Source organism: Gigantopelta aegis, chromosome 15, assembly GCF_016097555.1.
Source record: "Gigantopelta aegis isolate Gae_Host chromosome 15, Gae_host_genome, whole genome shotgun sequence".
NCBI classification, from domain to species: Eukaryota; Metazoa; Mollusca; class Gastropoda; order Neomphalida; family Peltospiridae; genus Gigantopelta; species Gigantopelta aegis.
In genome coordinates, this window is record NC_054713.1 from 34,461,303 (window position 1) to 34,477,222 (window position 15,920).

A 15,920-nucleotide genomic window follows, 5' to 3' on the forward strand; every position below is an offset into this window, starting at 1 on the left:
TGCACACTGAGTTAAACATTGTTTTGTTATTTTAAATTTGTTTTACTTAGTTCCCGCTCTTAAAGGAAGTCTGAAAGTTACATAATGACCAAAAATAAAAAAAATTATTGTGAAATGTAACAATTATAATGCTCACATGCCCACAAAAAATAACATTGAAATAATTAATAACATTTACTTCTATTTAGAAATTTATATTATAACAAAATCCAATAATAGGTTAACATGTGACGCCCCAGATTGAATTTGAATTTTCTTCACATAACAGTGACATATTTGTGGAAAGAAATGTTTTATTTAACGACGAACTCAACACATTTTATTTACGATAATATATTGCGTCAGACATATGGTTAAGGACCACACAGATATTGAGAGAAAAAACCCGCTGTCGCCACTTCATGGGCTACTCTTTTCGATTAGCAGCAAGGGATATTTTATATGCACCCCACAGATAGGGTAGTACATACCACGGCCTTTGATATACCAGTCGTGGTGCACTGGCTGGAACGAGAAATAGCCCAATGAGCCCACCGACGGGGATCGATCCCAAACTGACCGCGCGCTTTACCAGCAGTGGTGTAGGCAGGATTTTGTAAGGGGGGGGGGCACCTGTGTAGTGGGATATGACACAGGAACCTTTTTAATGTTATTAATAAGCGAAAAGGTAAAAATTTCCCGGGACTGGGGAGGCCCCCCCCCCGGCTACACCACTGTTTACCAGTGGGCTACGTCCCGCCCAGAAATTTAATGGATGAAGATTTGTATGTACTTTATCTTTTTCACTCGGGCTTCTCGAACAATCACTGATCACTTCGAGCGGCAACATTTAAAATTAAATGTGAATTGAAACACGCACACACACGCGCGCGCACACACACACACATCCCTGGTATACGGTAGTGTAAAAATAATAATAATAATTTTTAAGACTGAATATCACAGTCTTGATTAAAAAGAAAAGAAAAAAAGTATTGGATGCGTTACCTAGCAACTAACAATTGCTGACGTAATGTTATTGTCTCCTCGTTTTAGTACTGTCCTGTTTGAAAACATACCCGATACTTCCTGTAGCACAGATATAAAAATGGATGCGAATGAATTCGAACAGAACTCGATTAAGTAAATATTGTCTTTTATAACTTCTCTTTACTTAGTAGTATCATGGTCAGACACGTGTGCAGGAATTGTAGCAGGGGTGGGGTCTCTTGATTCTGACGAGCGAAGTTTATGGGGTGGAATGTGTTGTCGAGTCCTGCTCCCCCGGACAATATACTGGAAAAAATGCTAGTAGAGCGGTTTGTGTGGGGAGTGGGAGGGGGGAGGGAGGGGGATAGACCCGAACCACCATCTCCTGCACTTACGCCTGAGGGTTGTACAAGATAGGCTATGTATATTTCATTTGTATAACACATATTATTAAATTTTATACACATTTGCTAAATAATTTCTTAGTAAATGAAATAAAAAAACCCAGACACAGTTTCTTAAGTTATCATCAAACTGCAAAAATTAAATATATTTTTAAATTTTATTTTTTTATATACTAATTTATAGATAAAGGGAACTAATGGACCCGTTAAACTAGAGCACACGCAATCTGTGTGGGCCATGTGTGACCCTTCTGTTTTATCGATTACTAGAAACAATTCGGGTGAAACTGCCTACCTTGGCCGTTTCATTTATCGTTCACCACTGTATTAGAAATGAAATTAAATCTATACAATTTGATGATATTTTGTAAAGAAGAAAACATAATGTTAACATACACTTTTTGGTAAAAATATGTTATGAGTGTTGATGTGTGTTCAAAACGTAATATTGGTAGGCCTATATTTTGACAAGAGTTTTAGGAATGGACGATAGGTTCGGTATTTGTATTTGACAGTACCATAAACATACGTGCGATCTATAAGTGACATAGTATGATATGTATTGTCAGTTTCGATATGTGGTTCTTCCAATCAAGTCAAAGTTTAAGGTTTAGAAGTTAAAATACACAACCCCAACTCTTTTCGACTTGACAAGATAATTGGAACGTTGCTCATGAGAACAAACTTCATGCTATCAAGCCAGTCTTGGGAGAGTGGCAGTCCTCCTATAGGCAGTACAGGAAGGATGAAATAGTCTTGTGTCGTGCTCGCATACTTGACTCATTCATTTTTAATTCATTTTAACTTATTTTTGTGCTTATATCCAATTAAGTTTCAAGCACGCTGTCCTGGGCACACACCTCGGGTATCTGGGCTGTCTGTCTAGGACAGTGGGTTATATTAGTTATTAGTGGTTAATGCTTAGTGAGAGAGAAGAGGGTGTAGTCATCTTACACCTACCCACTGAGTCGTTAAAACTCGCGCTGGGTAGGAGCCGGTACCGGGCTGCGAACCCAGTACCTACAGGCCCGTAGCCTGATGGGGGGGGGGGGGGGGGGGGATCTGATATTTGTATTTTTTACACAGTTCTTTACACTGATTTAATTTACTTCTTGAATTTATATTGATGTTGTTCATCACTTAATTTTTACATTTACCATAATTTGACACCGAATAGCCGATGTATTTTTAGTGCTGGTGTGTCGTTATTTTTTAACATTCATTCATTCTGTTTTTATGAGACAAAATTCACTCGCAATTACTCACGGAATTTACCGAAGGTGATTTGTTACGAAAATATCCATATAAGGCAAACAGTGCCCATTGGGTAAAGTATTGACGCAGTACACACATATATGTGACGGACAGGAAAGTGCTAGAAAGGTCATCACTATAGTTGCTCTACTGCAGAAGGAAAACAATTCGTGAATTAATCATTACTAGACACAACAAAGACAGACATAATTAACTAAAATGCTTGGAAGATCTTTTTTCAGAGAATTTGAGGAGGATCCCTTCTTTGCGTAAGTTGAAATACACGCGTTTGTGTCTTTTTAACGTACATTTTGAAAGTGTAAACAGACGCCGAGATGAAACGAATGCCTACGGGCTTGCAGTGCACTGCAGTCAGTTTTGTAAATGTAATCTTTGAATTGATGTGTGCCGAACCAGCGTTAATCCGGACGATTGGATTTATTCGATTTTATTTCTTCGGTTATTGACATGCCTTGTGACTGAATATCTGAGTAAACAAACGTCAGTATAACTGATTTTTTCATAATATCAAAAATATGTCATGGGTGTGTATAAATCGTTGTTTTGCATCTTTGTTAAATAAAACCCCTTATTACACGTTTTTTGATTGAGAATATCAGTCATAATATGCAGTACTAATATGGATACTCCGCTGCAAATACGTTACAGTAATATAAACGTGTTTACTTTCTTTGAATCGAAACTGTTGAGCTGTTGGTTGGGTTATTGTTGGCATAGCCCCAGGTTTTAAAAATAATTTAATTATCAATGTCATACCGTCAAACAATTTCGATCGACATATGTTTTCAATACTTTGTTTGTAACTGCATGTATCGCGAGATATTTCGTCACTATCAGCCTGAACATAAACAACAAAGTGTCTTTTTTCTCTCAATATTGAAAATGCTTCAAGTCAAACTGCCAACTTTATGTTTTAATTATAATTAGGGGATAACTCTACTGTGTTTTTCGATTTGCAGACGTATATCGGTGGTTTTACAGTCGCAAATTTGCGACTGTAAAACCACCGATATACGTCCGCAAATCGAAAAACACAGTAGGGTTATCCCTATTCTAATTAAACTGTTTGTTGGTTGATTTTAAATAGGAAATTGTCATATTTTTAGTAAGAATAAGCATATAAACGTCATTAGGCAACCCATTAACAGACGATGGATGATCGAACAGTTAGCGGCTCTCACGTAGATGTGTAATTTGACATATTTAATGAGCTCTCGTGATTAGATAACGACTAATAAAGAATAATATGTTCATTTCTGACATAAAAAAAACATCTCAGTATTTAACGACTTCTGTACGTAATATGAACGCTACAGAAATTGTCTTCATAATGTCATTACAAAACAACCCTGTTCTTTGCTTAAGCCATGACGTATTTCTGCCTGAAGATTTGCGACCGGTATATCAGTGATTTTACCACCTGAAATGTTTAGTAGAGATCCAATCAGATTCGTTCTTACAAATTTGTTGAATTAGATTACCGTAAATAGTGTGCATATTATCAGTTTTCCTAATATTTTGGTACTGATGGCCTCATAGTGAAATCCAGGTATCACAAATCCCTGCAAAGTTATCGTATGCAACACTGACATCTGACCTGCCAAAGTTAGACAATATAGGAGAAGCCATGTGTTTAGGGAAGTGACGTCACGTATCAGCATGCGCGCGCATCTGGTAGGCAGAAGTCTATCATAATGGCCATTAGTAACAAAGCGAACTAGCGTAGCGTGAATAGCAAAGAATGGCCAACACGTGCTTAAATTACCGCTTGTAGCACGGGAACGCTATTCTACATAGCTCCTGTATGGAGGAGATACATGTACTCTTTCCACCCATAAAATTTGACGATTGACCGAGTTCAAAACTTTTTTCTTTTCACCTGAATAAATATTTTTAGTCCATGTATTTTTAAAGCGTCTGGTCCATATTTCAAGTAAAGCATTACAAACGAACGCGCGCACACACAAATAAAAATAATAAAATAAAACGAGTAGGCCTATATTTTTTATTTAAAACTGTTTAAAAGAAATAATTGGCCTACACTTTGTTAAAGGAAATTATTTCTTTTAACAATTTTAAATAACCCATATATATATATATATATATATATGCATATATGTATATATACATATACATATATATGTACATATAGATACACATACACACACACACACACACACACACACACGCACATATATATATATATATATATATATATATATATATATGAACATTCGTTACAAATGAACAACCAGTAGACAATATATAGACAGTAGTTATATATATATATAACACATCAGACTTGTCTACTGGTTCATTTGTAAGGCTTTTCATCAACAATAAATTTAAGCAAGTATCTTATTAGAAAACTTTACAAAAACTTTAAAACTATTAATTTTATCAAGTCCTTTTTTATTCCTTAAACTTGCTGATATCGGATACATATTAACACATTGTATTAAAATGGAGGAACCTAAATTTAGTTTCCATACATGTTCCATGACCACACATACATTGCTCCATCTAGCTACAGCGTCCCTTTTTAAATATTAGTACAGAACTAAGCCTTTTAAACTGGATACATCTCAAAGTTACTTGGTCCCTCACCTTTGTGGTTCCATCTTCAGAACATTTTGTAGCATTATTTTTTTATATATATATACATAAAAATTGCCATTAATATTTTAATCGCCTAATCCCATGCAGGCCAGGACATAGTTTAATACGCAGTCGATCTAGGATTGATTCCTGTTGGTGGTCCTATAGGGCTATTTCTCATTCCAGCCAGTGCTCTACAACTGGTGTAACAAATGCTACACTATTTATTATCCTGTCTGTGGGCTGATGCATATAAAAGATCCCTTATTGTTAATCGGAAAGAGTAATCCATTATGTGACAGCAGCAGGTTTCCTCCCTAATATTATCTGTGTGATCCCTAAACATGTCCGACTCTATATATCCGTAATTAAAATGACTTGAGTGCATTGTTAAATAAAAGATTCCTTCCTTTCAAATCTAAAACAGTGTCAGTTACCTTTGACAAGAGGCACAGTTTCAAAGGCTATCACTTTCAACCTGATTAATAAACCAGTTAAAACAACAAATTACTGTAAATGGTAACAATACAATGTTTTAATGTAAGACACACATTAACACAATGCAAATATCATTTGATCATTGGTTTATAATGATAATAGAAAAAGAAAATAATAAATATGTGTTGTCTACTGTTTCTCGATATAATTTTATTGATTTTGTAAAGTCTGTTTTTATTAGAAAATAGAGATCCTGGTAAAAAAAGATTAAATCCAAGTGTTATCAATGTCATCATCACATACTGAATAGCCCCAATCATATTGCATATGGTAGTTTGGAAAGTCAGTGTGTTATCAATGTCATCATCACATACTGAATAGCCCCAATCATATTGCATATGGTAGTTTGGAAAGTCAGTGTGTTATCAATGTCATCATCACATACTGAATAGCCCCAATAATATTGCATATGGTAGTTTGGAAAGTCAGTGTGTTATCAATGTCATCATCACATACTGAATAGCCCCAATAATATTGCACATGGTAGTTTGGAAAGTCAGTGAAAAAAGTTCTGGTATCCCTCTTATGCACAGAAACATGAGATACTGTAGAAAAGAATCGCTGAATCTGATACCAGTGTTCTCCTTAGTATCCCTTAATTCACCCTAAAACTTAAACGCCCTTAATTCATCGTGAAAGGCCCATTTTTCATCCAAGAGTTGCCGGTTCTCTTTTTGTCCATAAACAGGGATCACTGATACCTAGAAAAAAATAAGAAAATTGGTAAATTTCTATGATATATAAGTATGAAAGTTTTATATTGTGTATATTGAATATTATTGAAATATTTGAATACACATAAATGTATTTGTGAAGACATATTGACATCTGTCACTGATGACAATAATACTTATAAATACAATCAGCTCCCCTTTTCTTTCTTTATTTGCTGCAAACAAATTCAGATAACTTATATAATAAATGCATGTAACATAATTTATGTTTTTAATAAAATATAATGGCTATCACCAACTTGTGGATCAATATCCAGTTTTATTATTAGTATTTATTTATTTTTAATCCCAAACAAATGATTTCATACACCTGATATCCCACCCTGAAATGTTTATACCTTTTATTTTATTATTAAAAAATCAACTTACACATTACAAATACACCTGTGGATCACTTCTTCAATAAAAAAAAGTAAAACATTATAATTAACATATAATATAATTAATAAATGGAAATATTTCAGAACCATTTTCATATGAAACAATATATATATGCTTGATTGCACACACACACACACGCACACACACACAGTTCCCTGTTATTTAATTAAAAATATAAATACTCCAGCCACCTACATATTTTATGGCATAATACAATATAAAATATATTCAGATTTTTGTTTTACCCACTATAATGGATCTGTCAATACAAACAAAAAGTTACATAAAACGTTGTTTGTCGATTGACTGGGTAGGCCTACTGTTCACAGGGTAACTTTGTTTCCATGTCAGTTTGGTGGAGGCTTTTATTATTATTATTTTTTATTTTATTATCTTTTCAATTTTCATTTCAATAAATACTGATGTGTATTAGTATTACGAATGAATAACATACAACAAACCTTGTATAAAATGACGATCTCCGTTGTGGGATGGGCAAAGTTGATTGTTGTCAGCTTTAACTGTTCAACGTTTCGCTTCCACTGTATTTGATGAAACTAATTTCATAATCCTTACTACAGTGACTTGTGCATCTTAACAACAACGTATGAAATTACCATGACAAAATACCATTCATCAAAACTAGTGTACACTGATTTAATTGACGGAAAAACATTCGATTGTTCATTACTACTAATGCCAGTATTGTCAACTGGTTTCTTGCCTACCAGCGCTCACGCGGTACCACGTGATCAAAACATGTGACGTCACCGTGGCTTCTCCTATACCACGTGATCATTACACTGTACAATAAAATTTATGGAAGGGTGGTTGGGTTACCTCTTATGTCATTCACAGCGAAGTTCTTTTCGGTAATTTCTGGTGGGGGGCATGTTTACATGTGCATTTACATTTACTACAAATAAAGGTGGTTTGGTGGAATTAGATTTTAAAACAATATATAGTTCTGTACCTCTGTCAGAGTACTTAAGGTGACAATCTGAATTTTGGTGCTGTTGATACGTAGAACAAGAGGATTAGACATTAACCTATGATGAAAACATAATGTAAATATGTTTTCAGTGAACACTGTCTATTGGTCTGAAAATCATTCAATATTTTTTACAAGTTACAAACATTTTATGATTTTATTTTCAAAAGAAGATTTTGATGTAAATTGTTGCATGGAGTATAGACCCTACACTATCATAACAAGGACAAAAATAGACAGCCAGTGAAACTATCAAAAACATATAACATTTGTGAAAATATAGCTGAAACATCTGTACGACTTAGCAGCTATTTTTTTTTTGAGCATGGGAAATTATCATTGTTTTTCACAATAAACTAATGTGACTTGAGAAAGGTAAAGTATTATTGTATGTACGAAGTATTGTTTTTATTATATTTAATTTTTTTGCTTATCGTATCGAAAATGCCAGGATGTATGAATCTATTACCATTTATATTAAAACTCAGCACTGGCAATTTCAACACCTTGTTAAGCACATAGGTGAAAAGTACTTCGATTTCATGCAGATAAAAATCATTACATAATCAATAATATAATCACCACAAAAACAAATTGCAACCATGTTACGATTGAAGTAAAATTTTAACACCTAAATTTCTCAGAGTAATAAATATCTAAATAGTTATAGGATGTGTCATCGTAGACCTTATGAAACACTTGATTTAAAAGAAATGGAAGTTGTGATTAACTTAGACTCGGATCTCGGTCAGCCTTTTTTATGCATCATGCAAAAATATTGTCAGCATAAAGTAGAAAACCAGTTAACTATCGGCAAATCCCAAATATATCCAAAGATTCCCAGTGTTACTGATTTCATATAAATAAAATAAAATTCCATTCAGCTATTTTAAGTTCGTCAGATATATTGTGAGTGCTTTACTAAATGGTGGGAAACATTCTGCAATACCTAAATTTCGGAATTTTGAAAATTGCTCACTACAGTAAATTGGTATTGACATGATACCGATACTGAATGGTCAGGGTTTCTGCCAGAGGGTAAAACGGGTATGGCACCATACCCAAAATGTTTTTGCAGATTTTTTTTTCCCCAGGTAATATTTTGACAAAATTAATTACTCTTATCATTACTGTATGATTTTCTGAACCCTAACCCTAAACTTAACCCATTTTCTTTCTGGGGAAGGCCGTCCATATCCTCTGTTGACTGCGGTTGCATTCACTTCCATAGTGCCATACCCAAAAACACTGATGGTATATATGGTATACCGCCCAGCTCTCCTATTATTATGGTTTACATTTTTTATTATTATCTCTTCTTTTTTTTGGTTAAAAGTAACCATCATCGCCACATGCAGCACATGCAGACTATGATGCTGGATCCGTTTGGCATGGCAAACAACATGCTGGGTTTTGGGGACATGAATCGGCAGCCGCAGCCGCAGCCGCAGCATGAGGAGAGACAAGTGGCCCGGATACAGAGGAGACCCATGGATCCGTTCGGTAGCCTGTTTGAAAACATGTTCATGAACACCAGGCGCATGATGGACGACATGCATCGTGCTTTTGTAAGTACTACTGAGAAATGCTATAGATACAGCTTACGGGGTTGGCCGTGTGGATTTTAGTAGCAAGTAGGGGAGGGGTGCAATTAGGGCCTTCATGAGTCGGACCAGAGTACTTGAGTACCTGACGCATACACTCGATGATAATAAGACTATGGAATAAAGTAAAATAATGTTATGTATTTTAATTCCAGTGTTGAACATGGATGCCAAATCCTGCATTCGACTCCCTTGACGTTTTTCCACCATGTTCTATAGCCAAGTAATGTTACCGGCGGCAAGCATATGGCTAAATGACTTAAAAAATAGAATTATATGAAAGTGATTTTCCTTGCACGGGTACTCAGGTCCTCTGAACGGATTCGAGTCTTGCAGAACTCTGCCAGTACCTGAGTACTCGTGAAGAACCTAGGTGCAATGTTTAAAAAAAATAAGACACACCAGTATTTAGGGAGGTGGTGTAATTTTTAAAAAGGGCACCTCCAGTATTCAGGGAGATAATTAAACGTTTAATCCTTCAGTATTCAAACGTACTCTAAAACATATTAAATATAAGGCTAACCGACTGACTCTTGCAATTTTCGTCGACAACACTAAAAATGTTTTTTCAACCTACTGATCTTCAAAACAGTGAGGCGAAGCTGCATTTGTTAGAAATGTTAATTAATTTCTCTTTGCCAAGACCAGTTTGGCTGATTTTAGGAATTTAAAAATCATAACAATAAAAAAAGTTATAGCCTACCTAGCTACCCTAATGTTTTACATGTAACTTTACTAACTGGAACCACATATATTTTTTGGGGGGGCCCATTATATAGTAATTTTCCATTGAAATATAAAGCTGAACAAGATATTACATGTTCCCCATAAAAACCAATACATGCATTTTCTTCATTTGCTAAATACTTTTTAAAGACACTTCGAATTTTTGGGGTGGCCGCTACCCCAATATTCTAACCATGAATCCACGCATGGGTTTACCAGCCTCCGTTTTACGAAGCGATCTTAAGACTAATATCACCTTAAGGGCGTACATTAAGGAAGATTATTTCAGACCTGGACGTCGGCAAACATCCCTTTTTCCATTTCAGGAGCAGGTGGACACGACTGCTCACCCAAACGGCAACGCCAATGTCTTCTCGCAGTCATCGTTCATGTCGTACTCCAACACCAACGGCCAGCCGAGGATCTACCAGGCTTCATCGTCGACCAGACAGGCCCCGGATGGTGTCAAGGAGGTCCGTAAGACCGTGCGCGACTCGGAGAGTGGGCTAGAGAAGATGGCGATCGGACATCATATTGGCGATCGCGGTCATATGATCGAGAGGTCTCGTAATCGGCGCACAGGAGAATCGGAGGAAAATCAGGAGTTCATAAATCTAGAAGAAGGTATTAATAACTGTTTTATTTGATACACTGAATATCATTGAAAATGCACCGCTCACTTTTCAGATGTTGTTGCTAGCACATGTGAGACTTGGAGGTACCTGTAAAACACACCCTAAACCTTTGTATTAAATTTTTGTGTTATTTATTGAATCCATAATTAATGTGGGTATTTTTACTCCAAGATTTGTGAATTTTGAAAATATTTTGAAAATATTTCTGTTAATAAAGTGATTATTTAAAAAAGAAAAAGAAAAAAAAAGCACGATGAAGTGTAAGGAATACCAGCTATTGTATATTTTAATGGTACATGTAGGCATGTTCTGTAATGTGATTTGAAATTACTCTTCTTGTTTTTCTGGGATCAAATAGACATTAACACCTGCAAAGCTAATGATGTCATTAGAAAGTGACGTGAACTGTTAGAAAATGGGACAGGCCCAGTTATCTGTTGAAAGGTCTATGGTTGGGTTGTAACCAGGTGTTTCTTTTCAAAAATATGAGATATTTAGTTGGTATCGTGTCAGAAACATTTCAGTTTACAGTCAATAAAACCATATGGAGTTCTTAAATTTGTGGGTGTTATTGTTTGTTTGATGCCTGCAAACATTTACTTTTTTACCTCAAGCTTTATCTCCTAACATCCAAACCAAAATGCTAACAACTACGATAAATTGCTCTCCTACCTTTATTTTTCGTTAGATTTTACCCACATTTTGTCCAGACAGAAATCTTGAAAAAAACATTACAATGACACATATTCCACATATTAGATGATAACTATGTTACCTATATCGACTTCGCTGAGATCGCATAGGGCCAAAAGCATGTAATTTTGTGCCGGCTGCCATTTTGACGTTTTATGGAATACTCTCTAAGAGGGGTGAAAGGATATGACTTAATCTAACAATGTCATAACATGTTGCGATATAAAAGCAAACGTAATGACGTCATATTAATTTTTTATTTATTTGTTTTTTCTGTTTAAAGATACCACAAGTGAACATTGATTTTATATTAATTATGTCACTTACTTACGAGGCTTGAAGAGTATTCCATAAAAAAAGCAAAATGGCAGACGGCAGAAAACTGCATGTATTTTGGCCTATGCGATCTCAGCGAAGTCGATACTGGTGACATCGTTACAGTTGCATATGTGGAATCTGTGTCACTATAATGGGTTTTTTCACAACTTGTATCTGGACAAAATTTTTGGGAAATGTAATGGTAATTAAAGGTAGGAAAGTAATTTATTGTAGTTGTTAACAATTTGGTTTGGACTTCAGGTAATTGTCCAACGAATCAAAGATGAAAGACAAACATTAATTTTGGTGTCAAACATCAAGGATGTCGACTTCACAATAATTTTTCCCCATATTATATGTAATATGAATATATCTCTGTGTTGCAGAGGAGGCCCGGACATTTGACCGCGAATGGCAAGAACGGACCCATCGCTTGAACCGGGGCGGTCTAGAACACGGCCGTGGCCCCCGTCACAACCCTCTAGCCAGCCAGAGACGATCAACACCGGCCATCATGGAACGACACAGAAACTCAAGCCACCGTGACAGAGAATAACTATGTAAGTTTGTGATACTCAGTGTACCTTTTAATTTGGTAGGAATCTAGTTGGGTTTTAGTCCCGTTTCAATCCTGGCAAATAACTATAGCAGTCAGCAATGCCGAGGAACTTTCACTTTTCTGTGTCACTTTTATTAGTTAAATTGTTTATGTGTTTGTAGTACTATTTTTCCATGGAATATTTTTTACTGTGGCCATTTTTTTAAATTGCCTACTAATTCAGCTGGAGAAGATTTCCATGCAAATGGTTTTACAAACAAAATGTTTTTTTCACAATGTTTACGATTTGCAGCTGAAATTTAATTACTGATAAATTTTATGTTTCATGAGGATTTATCCATTTATGAAAGTGTTTACGGCCCAGGAGCTTGGTAGTTATTACAACCATCACAGTTTTACAGAGGTTATTTTAATGTGTCAATATATTGAGCTGGAATATGTATGTTTTTCATATAGAGTGGTGGATCAAGTTTGACTTTCGTGGAGTTTTTACTTTTTTTGACAAATATGTTGCCCTATCAGGAAACATGGGTTTTTTCCCCCATACATAACCTGACCTCCGATCCATGGCATTTTCCCCTCTAGGAGAAAGAAGAAATTCCTTATCACATGACCAGGACAGGGTGGATAGTACACACTGGACGATTTTAGGCATTTGATTGGCTGTTGGCTCGCTTGATGCGTGGTTGGTTTGGGATCGATCGTTATTTTTGGTAAATAGTTGTACTTGATATAATAATCATGGGAAATGAAATTTCGGTAACGTGATTTTACCGACACAGTTGTTTGTGTGAAATCCGAAGGCCTGCAGTTTTCGAAAGAGAGATGTGTGCACTATTATCACATCTGCTGTTTAGCTCTGGATTTAGTTATATTTTAATTCTATAATTCATTTCAGAGGTCATCATTTTTCACTTGTACCAAACCCAGCAGGCCATATTTTTTTCTTAGGACATTTCTCTTTTGACCTGCTTTAAACACCACCACCCCCACCACCCCCCCCCCCCCCCCCCCCCCCCCCCCCCCCCCCCAGCTGGCCATATTTTGCTTTTGTTTTGAGCCGTGAATTAATTACTCTGTGGCGAGGTCTATAAAGGACCTCTTCTTATTTTCTTCTCTTTTTTTTTGTTTGCAGTACTGAAATATAAAACTGAGAACAATGATTGGCAAATGGAATGATTTTGATGACTAATGGATCCCGATTATTTATTCCATTTCACTATACATCGTCATTGCAAGTTTAGTGGATGCTGCTACCGACATTCTTGATCGATTTTCCTTCTGCATCTTGAACAGTGGATGTTTGTTCTTTCGATGGATACTGGACACCATTCATACACGTAGCGCCTTCCAAAATGGATAAATAATAAAATATGTGAATTTGTCGTGATTTGTATTTGAGATCCATGTGATTTAGGGAGATCTGTGCCACTTTTCCTGGATGTAGTTTCAGTGAGCAGGTTTTAGGTTTTCAGAAAATGACCAAAAAGTTTAATTTACAATGTGTCGGCGAATCTGAAAATGTGCAGTACACAGAAATCTGTTTCCGTATTCCGAGGAAGTTTGTTATATTATTGTACACAGCACTAGATATAGAATTAGACTAAACTATTTTTTGTTATTTCTCTGAAAAGTGTCTTGGGGAGATATATATTGACAAATATTAAATTATATATGATACTAAACCTAAAGATTAAAAAGTAAAATCGAATGTGTGGAAATATATTAAATCGTATACAACACCAAACTTTTTTTTTCTTATACGTAAGACACAATATTTGATAGAAATGTATTGAAACATGCATGCTTCTAAATAAAATAAACTGTAAAAAAATCAGCCTTCATTTACATGGGACATTTCTTATCTTGTCATAAATATTGAAAATTAAATAAAAATAAAAATTGTGGATGTATTTTCCAAAAAAATGAAGAGTTAACAGTATAAATGTTGAATTGATAAAAACAAAACGCCACCAAAATCTGGTGTTAATTCTGTAAATTTTCTAAATTATTTATAGTATTTAAGTTTAATTTTAATTTAGTGCTGGTGACTCGATAGGAAATATATTTATGAGAATACTATCTCAAAATATGCAAGGGAAGAAGTAGGAAAATCCACAAGACGTGGTTGCCAAGTGTCCAGTTTCACTTTTCTTTTGTTTTGTAACGTATCTGTGAATGTTTAGGTTCAATCTTATGTATTTCCAATTGGAATGACGCAGACTTTTGTACTTGTAGATTTGTTGCTCACTGGAAACTAAAGTTGTAGAAAGCACTGCTGACGTTTGTGTCAGTAAACTGAGATGGTGCGACAGTCCAGTGAACACATCGACTAAGTCATGTATTATAATCAGTCTCTGTTCAGCTTAATTTACCTTTCACAATTTTGTCAAGGTATCTTTTTGTTTTTTCTGGATTGTCACCAGATAGGTGAGCTACACATTGTATCATTTTGAGACAAAAGTATATAACTTTTTTGTTTGTTTGATCTTAAAAGTATAACGTTTTTTTTTTTTATCATCTTACTTACGCCTTCTGTTTTATTTATTTGTTCTATTTGTAACTTTGTTTAGGATGTACAATAACAAATGCGAGTGTGGTCTGTTCTGCAACATGTTTCTTTTGTTAGAAATATACGACAAATATTTACATCGGCTTTTTAGTGTTTTATTACGCTTATCAGTTACCTGATTTAATGCAGCCTCACTTTACATCATGACATAAACATCCTGCGTTCTGTGTAATCATGTACCCTTCATGCTTATGTGCACAAAATGCATCTCACTGCTTGTGCTTGCGTCCTGTGTGGCCAAAAGCCAGTCATTTCACTATTGGGAATGGAATTAATTTCAGCTGGGGAGAAAAAAAAAGATTTGGTACTCTGCTTTCATGTCAGGGCGAGCTCTGTCACTTGCCAAATTCGCCAGTTGTGAATGTTAAAAGCAATTGGTGAATTGTATTTTAATTTATAAAATTAGTAATTTCATGTTACAATTAATTGTGAATGTTAAAAGCAATTGGCAAATTGTATTTTAATTTAGCAAATTAGTAATTTCATATTATAATTGACATTTTGTGAGAAAATAACTTGGTTTGTGGAATTTTTGAAGTTAATGGATTATTTGGCAAACTTTTTCTGCTCACCCAAGCTAGCACTGCATGTATACACAGGGCTAATCGTGGAAATAATATTTTGAAAATTATGTTGTGGCCAGGGAGCAGGTTAGCAAAAAAATTGTAGCTTTTTATTGGAAAATTACTAAATGTTATTAATGAAAAGATTTTGACATGGTGAAAATATTTAATATGTTATACATCTTGTCAGAAATTTTATAGACTTTCTTTCCGTAACACACGTTTATTAACTTTAATTTAGAATCATGAAGCACAAGAACAGATGGTCACATGACATTATGTTTGAATAAAACGTACGCCAAACAATTGTACACAATCCATTTAATATAATCTTGTATACGGGATCTGTACCATCTTTACGGTATAGGGGTCACTTACGTGCAGGTCACCAAAATGTGAA

At 35.1% G+C, this 15,920-nt stretch overlaps 1 protein-coding gene across 2 annotated transcripts; it reads left to right on the top strand.

Moving 5' to 3' along the window:
• The first annotated feature begins 1,028 nt into the window (after positions 1-1,028).
• On the top strand, positions 1,029-15,034 carry LOC121389926 (myeloid leukemia factor 1-like). 2 transcript variants are annotated; one of them, XM_041521595.1, is made up of 5 exons: positions 1,029-1,122; positions 9,187-9,418; positions 10,507-10,804; positions 12,213-12,386; positions 13,521-15,034. In XM_041521595.1, the coding sequence occupies exons 1-4, from the start codon at positions 1,088-1,090 to the stop codon at positions 12,380-12,382; spliced, it is 735 nt and encodes a 244-aa protein (XP_041377529.1). In that variant the 5' UTR covers positions 1,029-1,087; the 3' UTR covers positions 12,383-12,386; positions 13,521-15,034. The 2 variants fall into 2 exon arrangements, with proteins under 2 accessions (XP_041377529.1, XP_041377528.1); XM_041521594.1 differs by lacking the exon at positions 1,029-1,122 and adding an exon at positions 2,728-2,896.
• Positions 15,035-15,920: the final 886 nt, after the last annotated feature.

Excerpts from the sequence above, each read along its gene's own strand:
- LOC121389926 (XM_041521594.1), top strand. The coding sequence starts at position 2,847 with ATGCTTGGAAGATCTTTTTTCAGAGAATTTGAGGAGGATCCCTTCTTT. Across the intron at positions 2,897-9,186 it reads GAGGAGGATCCCTTCTTTGC|TAACCATCATCGCCACATGC; the intron begins GTAAGTTGAAAT and ends TTTGGTTAAAAG. Across the intron at positions 10,805-12,212 it reads GTTCATAAATCTAGAAGAAG|AGGAGGCCCGGACATTTGAC; the intron begins GTATTAATAACT and ends TCTGTGTTGCAG.